The sequence below is a fragment of the Gallinula chloropus genome, assembly GCF_964237585.1.
Source record: "Gallinula chloropus genome assembly, chromosome: 1".
NCBI lineage: Eukaryota > Metazoa > Chordata > Aves > Gruiformes > Rallidae > Gallinula > Gallinula chloropus.
In genome coordinates, this window is record NC_140085.1 from 113061692 (window position 1) to 113078183 (window position 16492).

Consider the following 16492-nt stretch of genomic DNA (forward strand, 5'->3'; position numbering starts at 1 on the left):
CTCATTCTTTATAAACAAGGCTATTTTCCAGGTAATATTTAAGAAAGCAAAATGGAATGGAAGAAAATATATATAATCTTTTTTCAGATTTCTTGTTTGACTTTAGATATCACAGTATCAGAACCTTGCAGATACTTTTTTATTAATTCAATATGTACTTATTCTTACTATGTAAGTTCTTGGATCATTGTTTTACAATTTGTGCATAGATCATTGCAAAAATAAAGTGACTTTCCACTTGAAATTTGATTTCAGAATAGTAAGCCCAATAGGCATTAACCTCTGCCATACATTATCTTCATGGAAAGCTGACCTTTTTTTCTAATAAATCAACAAGGGATGCAAGTCTAGCAGTTGTTTTGTTTGCTCTTTTAATTAAGAGGATTCAGTTCAAAATAAGAAACAGTAACAGACATATAGGAAATGCATCCATTACTTTATGGACAAGAAGTAAGTTTTTAAATAGTAAAAGATAGAGGTGTTTTTTTTGTTTTTTTTTTCTAGTTGCTGGTATGGTGCTGTGTTTTGGATTTAGTATGAGAATAATATTGTTAATGCAGTGATGTTTTTAGCTGTTGCCAAGCAATCAAGGACTTTTCAGCTTCTGATAGTTGCTTGACAATGAGGAGGTGGGGGGCACCCAAGAAGCTGAGAGAGGACACAGCCAGGACAGATGACCCAAATTGTCCCAGGGATATTCCATACCATGTGATGTCATGTTAAATATACAACTGGGGTGCGGGCTGAGAGACAGTTTCTCTCAGGAGCTAGCAGAGTGTCAGCTCTGGGAGGTGAGCAGCTGTACTGTGTACCACTTGCTTTGTATATTCTAGAATTAGTATTAGTATTAGTGTTGCCTTCCTGTCCTGTCCTATTAAGCTGTGTTTATATCAACCCACAGGTTTTACCTTTTCTTTTTTTCTTTTTAATTCTCTCCCCATCTCTCTGGGGAGGAGTGATCGAATGGCTGTCATGGTTAAGCCATGACACAAAGAAAAGTGTTTATTTTAATGAGAGTGGACCAAATCTTAATATCAAATTATCTAATGAGAAAAGTCCTACTGAAGCAAATAACTGCTTTTCTTTGGATTAACTAAATACTGTTGCATCAGAGCCCAGGCAATAACTGCGGCCAAAATCTATAGATGCTGTAACTGGCTCAGCTCTAAAACACAGTGAGAAAGACACAGGAGAAGAGATGCTATTTTATGTTTTGGAGCTGAAATATTTCCATCTTTCTCCAGCCATGTGCATAGACATATCTGTGCAGCAGAAAGATCAGGTGAGTGACACAGACCTTTTCTCAGGCAACAGGGGAGATGGTGAGTTCTTGGCTCTCCTGACATCCAGACTCTTGTAGTGCTCACTGCTTTTTTATTTGTGTTCCACTCTGAAGATTTCTAGTCCCATGAAAAAACTATTACATGTTAATTTTGGTAGCAATAAAGGGCCATGAACTAAAAGAAATGTGCTGTTGTCATACAAGATGCGTTATGCTCCTTTGTTTGGAGATGCTGCCAATCTTAATGAAGAGAAAAGATTAATATCTCCCCAGATGGATTGCTTTCCCTTCTGTCTTATTTTAACTTTGTACTTTTCCAGTAATGAAAAATATTCGGTTCCTTCTTCCAATGATGTTCTGTGTTTGCTTAAGATTTAGTTAGTTATTATCAAAAATCCCCTGAAAATTACATCCTGTGATTTGATACCAGTTAATCAAGACTTTGTGCGTTCCTGCCCTTTTCTCAAAATGTTAGTCAGCTCATCAAATTTGGACAAAATCAATCTGGACGTGGTCATGCCATCTTCAACTCATTAGTTATGTCTTCTGTTTCCTGCACTGGAGCTTCCCAGGAAATGTAGCAGTCCTGAGGATGGTTGCTTGCTTTCTTCGTACCAAGACAAAATCAAACTGGATGGATCTCACCTTTACTGGTGGATCAGAATGAGATCCTCCATCCATCTAAACAGGCTTGGCAGGCTTGAGAGGTGGGCCCATGACAACCTCATGAAGTTCAACAAAGCCAAGTACAAGGTCCTGCACCTGGGTCAGCACAGTCCCAAGCACAGCTCCAGGCTGGGCAGAGAATGGACTGAGAGCAGCTCTGAGAAGAAGGATTTGGGGTGTCTGTTGATGAGAAACACAACATGAGCTGGCAATATGCGCTTACAGCCCAAAAGGCCAATCAGATCCTAGGCTCCATCAAGAGAAGCATGGCCAGCAGGTTATTCTGCCCCTCTACTCCACTCTTGTTAAATTCCATCCGGAGTACTGCATCCAGCTCTGGGGGTCCCTTCATAAGAAAGACATTGAGCTGTTGCAGCAAGTCCAGAGGAGGGCCACAAAGATGATCAGAAGGCTGGAGCACCTTCCCTATGAGGACAAGCTGAGATATCTGGGGTTGTTCACTCTGGAGAAGAGAAGGCTCTGGGGGGGACCTTATTGCAGCCTTCCAGTACCAAAAGAGCGCCTATAGGAAAGCTGGGGAGCAACATTTTACAAGGGTATGTAAGAAGAGGACAAGGGTTAATGGCTTTAAAGTGGAAGAAGGTAGATTTAGATTAGATCTTAGGAAGAAATTCTTCCCTATGAGGGTGGTGAGGCCCTGACACAGGCTGCCCAGTGAAGCTGTGGCTGCCCCCTCCCAGGCAGCTTTCAAGGCCAGGCTGGATGAGGCTTTGGGTAACCTGGGCTAGTGGATGGTGTCCCTGCCCATGGCAGGGGTATTGAAACTAAATGGGCTTTAAGGTCCCTTCCAACCCAAACCATTCTGTGATTCTATGGTATGATTCTGTGATCTAAAGTGTTGAGTAAACATCAAAAAGCTCAGAGATTTAAAGGATATAAACTTTTAAACATTTATGTGCTGAAAAAAGATAATATCTCAGAGCTGCAAAACAGCACTAAAAATGTGAAAAAAGGAGAACTCTACTTCTTTCTTATTGTAGAACAAACAGGTCTAAAATAAGTGTGTATATAACAGATATATCTGGACAGACAGGAGTTTCTAAATCATTTGTACACTCAGCAAAGCTGAAGTAGACATGCAGCTGGCTTTGGAGGCAAGCATGGGCTAGTGAGTGACTAATTCACGGAACCATCTTCACTCAGAAAGAATTATTACAGATAAGTTGAGCCAGAGGCTTGAAAGATATACGGTCATGGTAGTTCCTGCATGACCAAGTCCACCCATCTTGTTGCTTTCTATGGTCATTAGTCTACATGAAGAAGTGTTTCACCTCAGAGGATTCTCAAGATTTCTTTCCTGTGGTGCAGGTCTTTCCATCTCGTTTTATGGTGACTGGAAATTATAACGCCTCCTTGTTTCCCAGTCTGGCTAATTATGCTGATGGAAAAGCCTCTTTCTCTACAAAGGACGGTTATCATTTACTTAAAAGTGTTGAGTCTGGAGAAAAGATACCAGAAATTACAATCTCCTGTATCTAGGATAAGGGTGGGGTTTTGTTTGTTGTTTTTTTCTTTTTGTAAAGAAGAAACATTAAATTAAAACAGTTATAGCCAATGTAACCAGAATACAGCATACTACATTGTGAACTACCATCACACTTTCAAAAAGCAGGCAAAAATAACAACCTAAGATAATGAAGATGGCCTGTTTACATAATTTCATTTCTTGATGCAGAGACAGTTGTGATCTTCTTGTAACTGGAAGGACAAAAAAATTACTCTTGAAGCAGAGTGTCATCCACAGACCAGAGTCACACACAGCTAGGTGCTTTAAAAAAACTGTAGAATGTTCAACATCTACAGTAGTTGTTCTGCATAAAACTAAGCTCGATTAAGGTCTCATTTTAACAATGAAAAATGGTGTAATAATTTAAGCAGGCTTCTTCAGGGATTTAATTTTTCTAACCCTCATATTTGTTGCAGGCCATAGACGTTCTATGAGGCATACCATTTATTATTTGTAGAAATGAGAATCAGCTAACAAAAGGTTGGAAAAACCTTTACAAATTTTAAGAGAAGAGTTTCTTGGGCTTGAAGGCGTTTGAGCAAGGCTGGTTTTCCAGTCTAACTGGGACATCTTCACTCAGAAGAATTATTACAAATAAGTTGAGACAGAGGCTTGGAAGTTTTACAGTCATGGAAGTGCCAGTATAACCAAGTCCCCTTAGCTTGTTGCTTTCTGTGGTCATTATGTTACTCTACATAAATGATTCAGCTCAGATGATTCTTCAGAGCTTTTAATGTCACACCACCAAAAGAATCAATTACTGTCACGTCAAAAATAACATAAATTGAAATGTAGATGTAAATGCTTCAGATTTCTTTTAATCTTTGAGATTTGTGTGTGTGATTCTGTTTGAGGGGATTTAATAGTGTCACTCAAGATAAAAGTTTTCATCTCTACCTTCTGAAATACTTCTCTATGTAGTTGTTCTTCTAATTGTCACTGGATTTGAGTGAGGGGAGCTCACATTGCTCTAGATGATAACTGAGTAACTGTCAGCCATTATTTTGGGACTTATTCTTTAAAGTGGACTTGACCAAGGAATTTAATCATTCAGTTACAAACAGCTGTTTCATGTTTACATATGTTTTCCTTTTAGGAAGGCACAATCATGATTTCTCTCCTTTTTTCCTCTTTGAAGAGAGACAATGATCTCCTTTTTCTTTCTGGACATGATGTACTCCCTGCAAGTGCCTCCATAAGGGCTAAAAGATTAAAATATCACTTAGATATCAATGACATGAGGTCACTGAGAAAGACAAGCTTCTAACAGGGATTTACTTTTCATTAAAAAGATCTTCATGAGCTATTGTAGAAGAATCTTGATCCCAGGCAGGGTATTTTATGTAACATCCTCCTGCGTGGGAACTAGCTGGTGACCTCTCTGACCTTAAAGCCATGCTCAGGGCTGGGGCCCTTTGGTCAGGCTCGCTTTTATCTGCAAATTTTTAAAGGCTTCTTACAGTCAGTATTAGCTCCTGAGATCTTTAAAGCATAGAAGTGTTTACTCTTATTTGTTGTTGTAATTGAGTAATCTATAGCCCCAGACATTTTTGTTAGTGATTTTCTCCTGTGGTCTTGCTAGCAGCACTCTTGGTCATTAAAAAAATTAGACAATGGATCTACTACTGCTCTAAGTCTACTACTCAAAGTCTTAAGGCCAAGAGAGGAGTACTCTCACTTTGAACTAGCCATCTTTTGTTTTCATGTATTGTGACAATTCAGAAACCAACTCTAATGCTCACGCATTCAGAGCAGCATGAATGAAAAGGCAAAATTTTGCCCTGAGGTATTCACTTTCCAGTTGCTTTCAGGAAGAAGCTAACTGACGTGTACTTGAGGACAGGATAAGGCCTGAACCTTGACATCTTGACAGTACAGTGACAGACTGAAAAAAATTTAATTTGCTGTCTTCTGAGTGAAGAAAGAAGCAGCCTATCAGCTGCTATACGAGTTGGAGGCTATGCGCCTTGACCTCTGCTCATGTCCAGGTGGGTTCTGCGGTCCTTTCTGTTGTCAGAAGCCTGGCATTTTATAACAGTAGCACACAAATCAAACGAGATAACTGCAGTTCTTATCACTACTGAAATAAAGTGCAAATAACCACCACAGAGCCACTGAAGTACTTGGTAAGCTCTAGAACCCGCAGGACTCATTGCATGCAAACTCTTTTTCTGAAAACTATTCCTTTAGACTGCAGTACAGGACATTTGTCTTCAAACCGGTCTGTAAAATGTCTCCTCAGACTTCCAGTACCATATCACAAAACAGTAAAATTAAATTTTACTTATGTGGGCCCAAACTATCATTCTACCTGCTTGACTTTTTTTCTCCATGTCTCTTTGCTTCATCCCTAATGTATACAGTTCATCTACCTTTGTTGAGCAAACCAGATACTAACATGCACTAGACTGAGACAGAGACAGGTCAATAAGACAGAAGAGGAAGAAAAAATTATGATGATGATGATAATAATAATAATAATATACAAAATGAGTGATGAACAATGCAATTGCTCATCACTTGTTGGTGGAGGACCAGCCTGTTCTTGAGCAGAGATTGCAACCCCAGCCAGCTTCCCCCAGGTTTATATACTGAGTGTGACGTCATACAGTACGGAACATCCCTTGGGGCAGTTTGAATCAGCTGTCCTGCTGTGTCCCCTCCCAGTTTCTTGGACACCCACAGCCTGCTTGCTGGTGGGGCAGGATGAGAAGTTGAAAAGTGTTTGACTTGGTAAACCTTGCCTTGCAACAACCCAAACATCAGTGTGCTGTCATCACCACTCTCATTCTAAATCCGAAAGAGAGTTCTATACCAGCTACTAGGAAGAAAATTAACTTTATCCTAGCCACAGCCAGGACAACCTTATCCTGTACTTTTATCAAACATCTTTTTTTGGCTATAACAGAAGCAGGAAGATAAGAATCCTGCAGTATTTAAATTGGTGTTTTACTGACCATGAAAGACACTATCTGCAAAACAATCAGCAGTTAGTTCACATATCTCACTCCATGCAAGAAAAGCCAGCTGTATATGATAAATGTGAACTGTATAACTGTTTAAACTTTGACTTGGATCTGCTGAGATATGTCTGGTGTTCTTGGTCCAAGTACTTCTTCTGGTTTAGGACTCAGGACTCTTATACTATATACTTAGCATCACCCAAAATAAGTAGGTCACCGCTGTAGAATTACACAGATGCTTTCACTGATACAAAGTCTTTTGTTAACTTTCAATTTCACTATAATTATTCTTAAAATGCACAGGAAATTGTATGAGTAGCAATGCCACCTTGCTTAGTTTGAGCTTGAGAAATACAAGAGCTAAGGTTCCCACTTAGATCAAATCAGAAGGGAGGGAGAAGTTCTTCTTTATTACAGGCACTTATGAGACAATTTTCTCCGGTCTTTACTGTGCCTGCTACTGTCTTCCCACCTCCTCCCCAGTGAGGGAGCTGGATGCAGCACAGCTGATGTCAGTGCGAGAGAAATAATCTTTACCAGTGCTGCTTCCCTGTCTCCTCTGGGTATTCCCATGATTGTGTTGCAATGAGAAAGGTATCTCAAAGCTTCCTTAATTCTTAAGTCAGGTCCCTGAGTACTGGGATTACTCAAAAAAAAAAAAAAACCAACCCCAAAAAACACAAAAAAACCAACCCCCCCCAACAAAAAAAACCCTTTTCTTTATGTTTTCAAAGACAGAAGCTTGCAAAGGAACCTTAAAATCCATAAAACTCCCTGTGTGGAGAGTACTGTTTCAGTAACTTGCAGTGCTTTCTATGTAGGTGAATCACTATGTCGTGTATTGCCAGTGGCAATTCTAAAAAAAATAACTTAGAAAGGTTTGGAGAAGGTGATGACAGCTCTTCTACATGTTCTGTAACCTCCACATGTCTTGTCTTTCAGTTTTCTCCTACAGTGTTTCTGGATTCAGGTGTACAGCCCAACGTGCTGCCACAACGTACCTCGTACCTCAGCCTACGGTTCCGTTCTACTTAGACAAGTGCTAATGAATGTGGCTTTGATAAAATCACACTGTCATGGACAAGAGCTGCGGGAAAAGATGAAAAATACACAGGAAACTCCACATAATTTCCAGTTTCCATTTCCACACACTTCCCTAAAGGAAAAATTTCCATTTGAAACTCACAATGAAAGCTGAACTTTTGGAAGAGTGAAGGCATTTCAGCTAAAATATACATTTTTTCAAACATTTGTGATCATGTTAGCTCAGTGATGCATTCTTATGAGAGAGAGAGTGCATGACTTCATGAAGCAATTAACTTCTTTAGAAATACTGGCTGAAATATTTTATAGATATTGATTCCTGATTGAACAGTCTGCAAAATAATTGGAATTAAGTGGTGAAACAAGGGGAAAGCTACAGACTTGCTTTTCTTTCAATGTCTAGAATGGTTGTTGGTAGTTATCATATATGTTTAGAAATTATATGGAACCATAATGACATAACAATAACATTAACTGAGCAAAAATTATGGGCGGTCTTATAGTGTGTTAGTCTGACATTTTATCACACCTGCAGTTTAGTACTTTGTGGTTTTCAAAGACCGGATAAAGTCTCCACCAGAATGCAGACCAGAGCCTTGTGTAAATCAGTGTTTCTCTGCTAAGAAGGTGAGGAAGAATTGGGCATCCAAGTGCCAGAAACCAGAGCATAGCACGTGACAAAGAGCAGGGAGCAACAACACAAGCCAGTGCAGCAAAGAAGAACGAAAGGATTAGGCTGACCATAAGCAGATGGTCTACACTTGCCTCTTTTATCAGGTTCATAAATCTGGGTCCAAAACGCCACGGCTTGTGTCTGTGGCACTGCAGGGAACTGACAGTCATTTGGGAGGCACGCTGGGAGGCCACTGCTACCATGTAAACAGCATCGTACATCAGAGCTGCTTCAGTCTGCAAGAAAAAACAGAAATACTTTCTTTAGTGTACCAGCCCCTTTCTTTGTGCACAGCCCTTGCTTTTCTCTGCTGAGAACCATTCCCTCAGGCAACTGTTATGGAAAAAGCCACTACTGGGCTCTCCATGGAAATATGACATAAAAAAAAAAAAACCCAATGTTTTTCAGTTTATATTCATGTCAGAGTATTTTCAGGTGAGCATTAGGAAGAAAACTACATTGAGTAGCAACAGGAAGAGAGGGGTCCATGGGTCTGGAGCAGGAAGTAGCACACAGGTATCTCTGGGGCATGGAGAGGAGTTTTAACAAGCCTCAGGTGATACAGCAGGGCAGATCTCATCCTCCAGGCATGTCTTAGGGCACTTTGCAGTACTCAGTCTTCTATCATTTCCTTGTGGGATTTGCCAAATTCTCTCACCACCTCAAGAGGTGTCATTCAAAAGCACCAGGCAGATGCTCCAGCCAGTTGCTGCCTAGCCTGCAGGTTGTTGTGGCATGGTGGCATGGCATGGTGGTATGTGGGAGGGCTGTCCATGTAAGACCATGCTAGCTACCCATAGCTGCTCTTCTCATGGTGCTTGTGGGATTGCTTTCCTCCCCAAAGGGTAGGCAGGCCCTGCTTGCCAGGGCAGTCAATACCACTGAGCATCTGGTGGTATCCCACCGGACAGGTATCTGCTGTCTCTAAGTGTCTGCTGACCTCAAGGATCTTGTTGTTTTGTCACACATGTTTGAAATGACCTCACGGAGATTTGGCCAGGGTTGTTCCCCTGCCATACCTCCCACGATGTCTTAGAAGAGAGGAAAACTATCCTTTTGAGGCGCCTTTTTCTGATGATTAAGTTGAACTTAGACAGTTAACTTTTTATCCAACTAAGGACAGATGAATATAGCCCTTCTTAAACATCTAAATATTACTAAAATTGCTGGATGTTGGTTGTGCATCTGCTTTTCTTTTGAGAATGAGTTTATTGGTTGTTGTGGTCCAGCCGCAGCCAGCAGCTGAGCACCCCGCACCCTTCCCTCACCCAGGAGGAGAAACAGACAGAGCACCATGGGTTGGGGTAAGGGCCATTACTGACATGGCACTGTGACAACAAAGCCCAGGACAGAATACACACACCTGCTGATAACACTGAGCATTTGACTGACCCAACGAGGTGATAACATGGAACACTGCACTGATGGAAGGACCAACCCAATGCTGGACTGCACTCAGACTGTCCAGGAGCTGCATGGAGCTGCCCCTCGTCAACCAGCTCCTTTTACTGGGGATGGCACATATGAAGTCAAATGTGATGTCACATGGTGTGGGAAACAGCCTGAACCAGCTCACCTCACTTGTGCTGGCTGCTTGGGGAACTTAACTCTGTCCTGGCCAGCACCAGGACATTGGTTTAAAAATATGCACAGTAAGCCTCAAACTGGGATTGTGCACACTGTCACGCTTTATCGCTGGGAAGTTTTAGAAAATTTCGCTTTCACTTTCACTGTGCTTCAGTGCTCTAGTGTGTGAGGTGGGAATGGCCATGCTTCACTTAATTTGCAGGGATGGTGTAAAAATGAAGTGCTTACAGCTCCTGTAAATCTACTGAATAATTAAACAGGGTCCTTAAAAAATAGTACTCACTCTGAAGATGAGAAACTGGACTCATTTATATGAACTGCAAAACTAATCCATTTCTTATTCTTTTCCCATGCAATTCCTTTGGGAAATGAATGGATTTGATTCTTTGTCTGTTTCATTTACCTTAGTAAATTACAACAGCATCAGTTGTATTGGCATTGGAGGTTTTTGCTGGCAATCAAATGTGATCTGAATTTATCAACTAATCTTATTATACTGCAGATGAGGATTCGCTCTTGACACACTAGTCAGGATCTACCCCAAACACTGTTCCCACAATCAGAGGAAATTGAAAACGTTATGAATGGTGAGGCAGCCAGGAGGAGACAGTAACAGCTGCTCTCAGCAGTAAGTGACTTGAAACAAATACTTGTTCTAAGCAGTCCTAGAGACTGAGAGCCTGATCCAAAATCCCTCTGTTGTGGTTTTGCCCCATCTGAGAGCCAAGCATCATGCAGCCACTCTCTCTAAGAGGGTGTAGGGGGGAACTTAGGGGGCGGGGGGGTGGAAGGAAAAGAAATGCAAAAATCCCCAAAAACTACTGGGTTGGGATAAAGATAGTCTACTGGGATAGCAGAGATAAAGATACAATAATAATAGGACTTTATAGCAAAATATACAGAGTTGGTGATACACAATGCAATTTGTCACTGAACCGCACAACTCAGGCCGTACAGCTCAGAGCTGTCCCAAAGCCAGACCATCCCCAAAACTGTGTGTCCTGGGGCTGAGTTCTCCTCCCCCACCAGCCCCCCTTTATGCTGAGCATGATGTAATTGACATGGAATACCCTCTTTGTCCAGTTTGGGTCACCTGTCCTGGCTGTGTCCCCTCCCAGCTTCCTGAGCACCCCCCGCCTTCTCATTAGCAGGGTGATACGAACAATTGAAAAGTCCCTGACTGCTGGGCAACAACTAAACCATCAGTGTGTTACCAGCACTGCTCCCATCCTAAGTCCCCATCATTCCACCTGCTGCTAGAAAGGAAATTAACTCTCTCCAAGTTGAAACCAGGACACCCTCAAAATCAGTGGAATGATTCCTATCAATGTCAGCGGACTTCAGATTGTTTTTCACATTAGTCTGGGGACACATGCATTCAGGTTCAAATTCTACTTGAGCACCAGAGTGCCTGTGTCCCAGGCCAACAGTCTCTGGAGACTGGGTGAAAATGCTTTAATGCATACATTGCTTTGCACGCCTATCTCAGACCACTGATGCTTTTAAATGAGAACATGGTGCCTCCTGCATTGTTTGTATATTGGCAGCATTGCCAGGCTTGGCTGTTTGAACCTGGTGCTTGTGTAACTTGTTACTCATCCATCCTCCCGTGCAGCAACCAGGAGGTTGCATTTCCCCCTTAGCTTTTTATTTTTCCTTCACTGTTGTTCTGTTTTAAGACTTGGGGTGGCATGGAGGAACAAAAGGTCACCCCATTTTCTGAAGCAAACCACCTTATACTGATGCCTGTACCTGTTCATAAAAACAAAAGAGCTAAGGGTTAGGCCTGGAACTTGTCTTTCTGATTTTTGTATTCTTTTTAAATGATTGCAAAGAAACCCAAAGATCTCATTAGGACAACTGTGCTTCTGTGTGCAATATGGGCATAAAGTGGGACGTGAACTCAAAACTTTCTTGGTCGTGCTCTGCTGACTTCCCACAAGCTGACACCAGGGCAAACAAGATAGCGTGAACCAGAAGGGAGAAATCCTGAGCTAACAATAGGACATGTGATCCAGATCTCTTTATATTGTGCAGCTTGTCATAGCCTTATTATCTAATGAAATATAACAGTATTGCAGCTCTCCATCAAATTGAATAAGCAGCACTTGCTATGAATATTTAAATGATCACAGCCAACTAGAAAGATGCTTTCCTTGGTGCTCTTGCTGTTTCAGAGCAACAAGGACACTAACAGATTATAGAGATGCAAAGGGGAGACTAAAAATCTAACCATGACTTTGCCTTCCCTCATTTTTCAGTAGGGTGAATGCAGGTGAATACCCTTACAGGGCCCATGTATGCACATCAGAAGTTCCCAGAGGCAGCTTTCTCCTCTGCTTTGCGTATGAGCGAGCACAATGGCACTGCCCAAACAAGCAGCATCCTTTTGAAATGCTAGAGGTAGCCCACATAATGCACTTCTCTTCAGGATGTTAGGATGTTTCAAAATTTTTCCCTGCAATCATCTGCAATAAAGTCTATTTCATACCACTTCGAGCTCCACTCAGTACATAGGATACATTATCTTATATTGCGAAAAGGTGCCAACCCTTCACCCGGCAAAACTGAATGGAGTCACGCTGTCCATGTAATTGTTCCTATTCTTTCCTTTGCTTCTTGGGGGAGTGGTAGGGAGGAAATCCTAATTTCCTGTCTTGATGATACCTTTCATTTATCTTCAAATTATATCTTAAAAGCCAGAGTTGCTGTAGATGATGGAAATGAAGAGAAAGGGCACTTTTCCAATTTAAAAATGCTATTACCTGTCCACATGTACAATATCTTTCCCTGCAGGTTATAAATCGCATGCCTGATCTGAAAGTTTTTATTTCCTGCTATGTTCTTCACTCCATCCAGAATGTTATTAGAGAAATGAGGCAGAAGTATATACATTTGACAACAATAAGATGAATGATGTTAGCCTTACGGCATCATGATGGAGAATTGTCACTCATTTCTAGAGCTGCCCAGCAGTGGTTTGTCACACAGATCAATACAACACTGGTTCATTGGCCAAATGTGCTCTTGGGTAGAAATGGGTGAAAGGAATTCTGTTTTGGGGATGCTGCTTCAGCATTTGCATTGTGAAAAGAAGCAGTAATGAGGCTGGTTCACATCTGCTAGAAAAGCATTGCAAAACACACTGTAAACACCTTTGGCATCATTGTGGTTGTTCACTTACTGTCATCATGCCGTCGAGGAGGCCCGTCTCTGGCTTTGGTGGTGCCTGCAGACGCTCCATTGACCATTTCTCAATGACTGATGAAACTTGCGGATTCTCGATGTTGAGCAGGCGAAACCCTGTCATATTTACTCCGCTGTATCTGTAGGGTTCCAGGTCTAATGCAAATAGATCCTAAATCACCATTAAGAAAACAAACAAAACCAGATATAGTATTTTTTAAAGCAAAATGTTCAAAAGGCACGATTAGACCAAAATTGTATTTGATTTTCAATCCAAAGCTCAAGTGCTTTTTTCTTCCTCTTTTTCCCCTCCCTCTGAACGCTCTCCTTACCCTCAAAGCCTAGCCATGACCACTTCTGTTATAAATCTGAATAAACCAAAGCTGTGGGAAATCTATGGCAAACCACATATCTGCTTTGCTGGAACGTGAAAATCAGTTCCCCACAACAACACTGGCTCACAACCTACCCGCATAGCGGTATCTAATTTTAATTTACAGCAGTCCTCTAACAGTGTTACAGTTCTGACAAACCAACATGAGGAATTAGCCAGCCAATGTCAAGTTTATTTCTCAACTTGGGGAAGGAAAATTCCAAGAGATGTCAAGAGCGATACACTTTTACTACTTATGAATCCCATTTTTCTCCTGCCTTGCCTGCTTCAGGTGACTTGCTGCCAGTATGTCTAATGGAGGTGTCAGAGCAGCGCACAGTAAGCCCACGCGCTCCGGTGCTCAGCGTCTACAGGGCAGGAAAACAATAGATATTCTAAGCAACATAATTGTGTGGCGCGCTCCACAGCTGTATTTATCAGGCAGTGGAAATATGATAACTGCTTTTCAAAGCCCGAAGGCTGTTTTTCAAAACAACCTTTTGCTGATCCTGGCAGGCCAGTAAAATGATGAATGCATTGGTCATGGTTTAATACCACAGCAACCATCAAAATGTCAACATTTACAATACCACAATGGTGAGATACCACCACCACTGCTTACTGCTTGTTCTAATATGTGCTCTATACTATCTCATGCATATTTTTGGTAGTGGCTACCGTGTTATGCTGGATTCACTGCTATTCTATAAAACTATATGTTCCACCATAAATCCTAAATTTTCACATTTTTCTTGATGTTAAAACGGCCTTGAAGAGAACTATTTCAAGCTACTACCTCAATTTCCAAACAGCTAGAGAGTGTTTTCTGATTAATGAATTGACTATTGGATTCAAAACGATTTTTCACTTCCACATAAAATTTTCTGTGTAAGAGAAATAAAGAATAACCTGATGCACATGAACAGATATCCAGCCCTCTAAGGCTGTTCTAGCAACACTGCTTCTTTGCTGTCATTCTGGTCTACAAGACAAATGGATCTTAAGCATGGATTGAAATATATTTTTATATGTATTTATATAGCATATAAGATAAAATATAGGAAATGTACCGAAATAAGTACTTCTAGTTTGTACCATAAAATAAAATTTAGGGTTTTTCTTTTACTATGAAGTTTCCCAAGTGATTTTATACATTTTAGATTTTGTGGTTTTATAAATAAATTAAACATTTTAGGAATGAACCACACCACCCCTGGTGCTTGCCCATGTCTCCTCTGCAAAGCCATTCATTCATTATTTTGCTTTCCTCTGATCCATCTATACCAATGCCTCCTCCTTAAGCACAATGCTGCAATTAATCTTCATTCTATTAAAGTATTAACCAGAGAGATGGCTTTCTTACAGAACTGTGACTCCTGAACGTTAGTGCTCATATACCTCAGGGTTTCCTTGAATAATGGCAACAAAATCTCCTAGAAAAAGTGTAAATTTTTCGTTATCTTCTCTGCAACCAGAAGATTCACCCTCCAATCTTAAGAGTTCCTTACCAGTGTTGTAAAAAAGTAGTGGTAGTATTCGGTCATCATTCCCATGGAAAGAATCTGTTGAAAGAGGTTGAAAGGTGAATGTACTTTACACCAGACACTTTCAGTTTACTGCATTGTCTTTTGAAAAGCGTGGGTCAATCTGGACAAGGTGTGATAGGTTATGAAAACCTGAGTACAATAAAACCTACATTTTTCTTCAGGAGCAAAAATATCACAATGTATTTAAATTATGTTTTTATCACCTCTCTTCGTGAAAGAGATTAAAGATTGCAAAACTTCTTAAACAAGGAAAATGACAAGTGATAATGAGGAGCTGATTTTTTTTAAGTTAAATTCTTTAAGCCTGCAGTTTAGAAGTGTTACAAAGGAATTTACTGGCAGACAATGGAATTTGTAGGGAAAAGTGCTTAGCTGTGGGGGTTATTTTAATTCTGCATTACCCTGTGAGAACAAGACACGAGTCCTCATGGAGGTAAAATAGAAAAAAACAAAAAGGAACAAAAAATCTTCTATAAAAGCCTTTTGTTCCTCCTGGGGAATGCAGGTCCGTGAGAGGTTGTCAAAACAACAGGTATGAAAGGATTTCTGGTCTGGATTAATTTTCCAGTGTCAGACCTTTTGATGGTCTGCAAGGTAAGGATGCATTTAAAGGCATACTGACTAGCCACCTCAGGCAGAAGAGGTTTTTTTCCTTGGCCCTATGTTGCAGAAATTTTCGAGAATGATAGGTTTATTTTTCCCTCAGTCCCTCTCTAAAAATCTCTGGGAATTCCTATATAAAACACCCCTGATAAGTTATAACAGGATTCTTTACAGTTTCAGCCCAGCATCACCTACGCCTCTTGCAGCATCCATGCACACTATTACCACTTTACCCTCTCTGAGATCTTGTGAAGAGGAGGAGGAATTAGGAGCTAGGAAACCACCAAAGAACTCATTGTGACAGTAACACAGACAAAAGTTAAATGTTATTCAATCTTGATCACAGTAACATAAGTATTTGCTGTTAATAGCATTGTATGACACTTCTAGCAGTACCTGAATAGCTGTTGGAAAGGCAGGGGAAAACAGTGTGATTTGGTTTGCCAAAACTCTTTTTCATGGCAAAACCCTCTGAAAACCAGTTGTGTGATTGTGTATGGCAATTCCTCACATTAAAAAAAAAAATTAAAAATTAAAAAGATCTAAACTTTGTAAGCTGCAGGAGATAATAAAAACAGCTCAGTGTTAATCACAAACAACCAATCCATTTCCAATCACTAAAAGTCAAGCCAGAAGGCAAGTATTGTATTGAAATGCTCCACTGAATTTACATGCCAAAATTGCCTTTTTTATTTCTTACTTTATTAATCCTCTTCTATTCCATTTCTTAGAGTTATTTTATTACCTGTAGAAATGAGCAGTCTAGTAAACTTGGAGACTGATGGTTCTTCCCTATTTAGGCACAGAAAATTACATATAATCAATGGAAGCTGTTGTGCTCCATGTTTCCCAGTTGACCTGGCTGGGATCAGTTCTGGTCCCTGGAGCGACTGGATTTCTGTGTCTAATGTTCTTGTTATAGGAAGAGTTGAAATTTTTATGATATGTGTCTCATTTGAACTGAAAGTGTATTGAAATAACCCAGTTGCTTCACATGGGGCACATACCATAGGTTATACAAATGTGGTTTGAGCCCAGGC

General features: G+C 40.7%; 1 protein-coding gene across 2 annotated transcripts in view; it reads right to left on the minus strand.

The window, feature by feature from the left end:
• The window catches only part of GRIK1 (glutamate ionotropic receptor kainate type subunit 1), a gene marked incomplete at its 5' end in the record, with an annotated part of 174974 nt that overhangs the window by 46685 nt on the left and 111797 nt on the right, over window positions 1–16492 (minus strand). For both annotated transcript variants that reach the window (XM_084261976.1, XM_084261975.1), the window contains 3 exons: window positions 8249–8392; window positions 12928–13101; window positions 14811–14864. In XM_084261976.1, the coding sequence (XP_084118102.1) occupies window positions 8249–8392; window positions 12928–13101; window positions 14811–14864 (372 nt within the window). The remainder of the gene's footprint in view (window positions 1–8248; window positions 8393–12927; window positions 13102–14810; window positions 14865–16492) is intronic.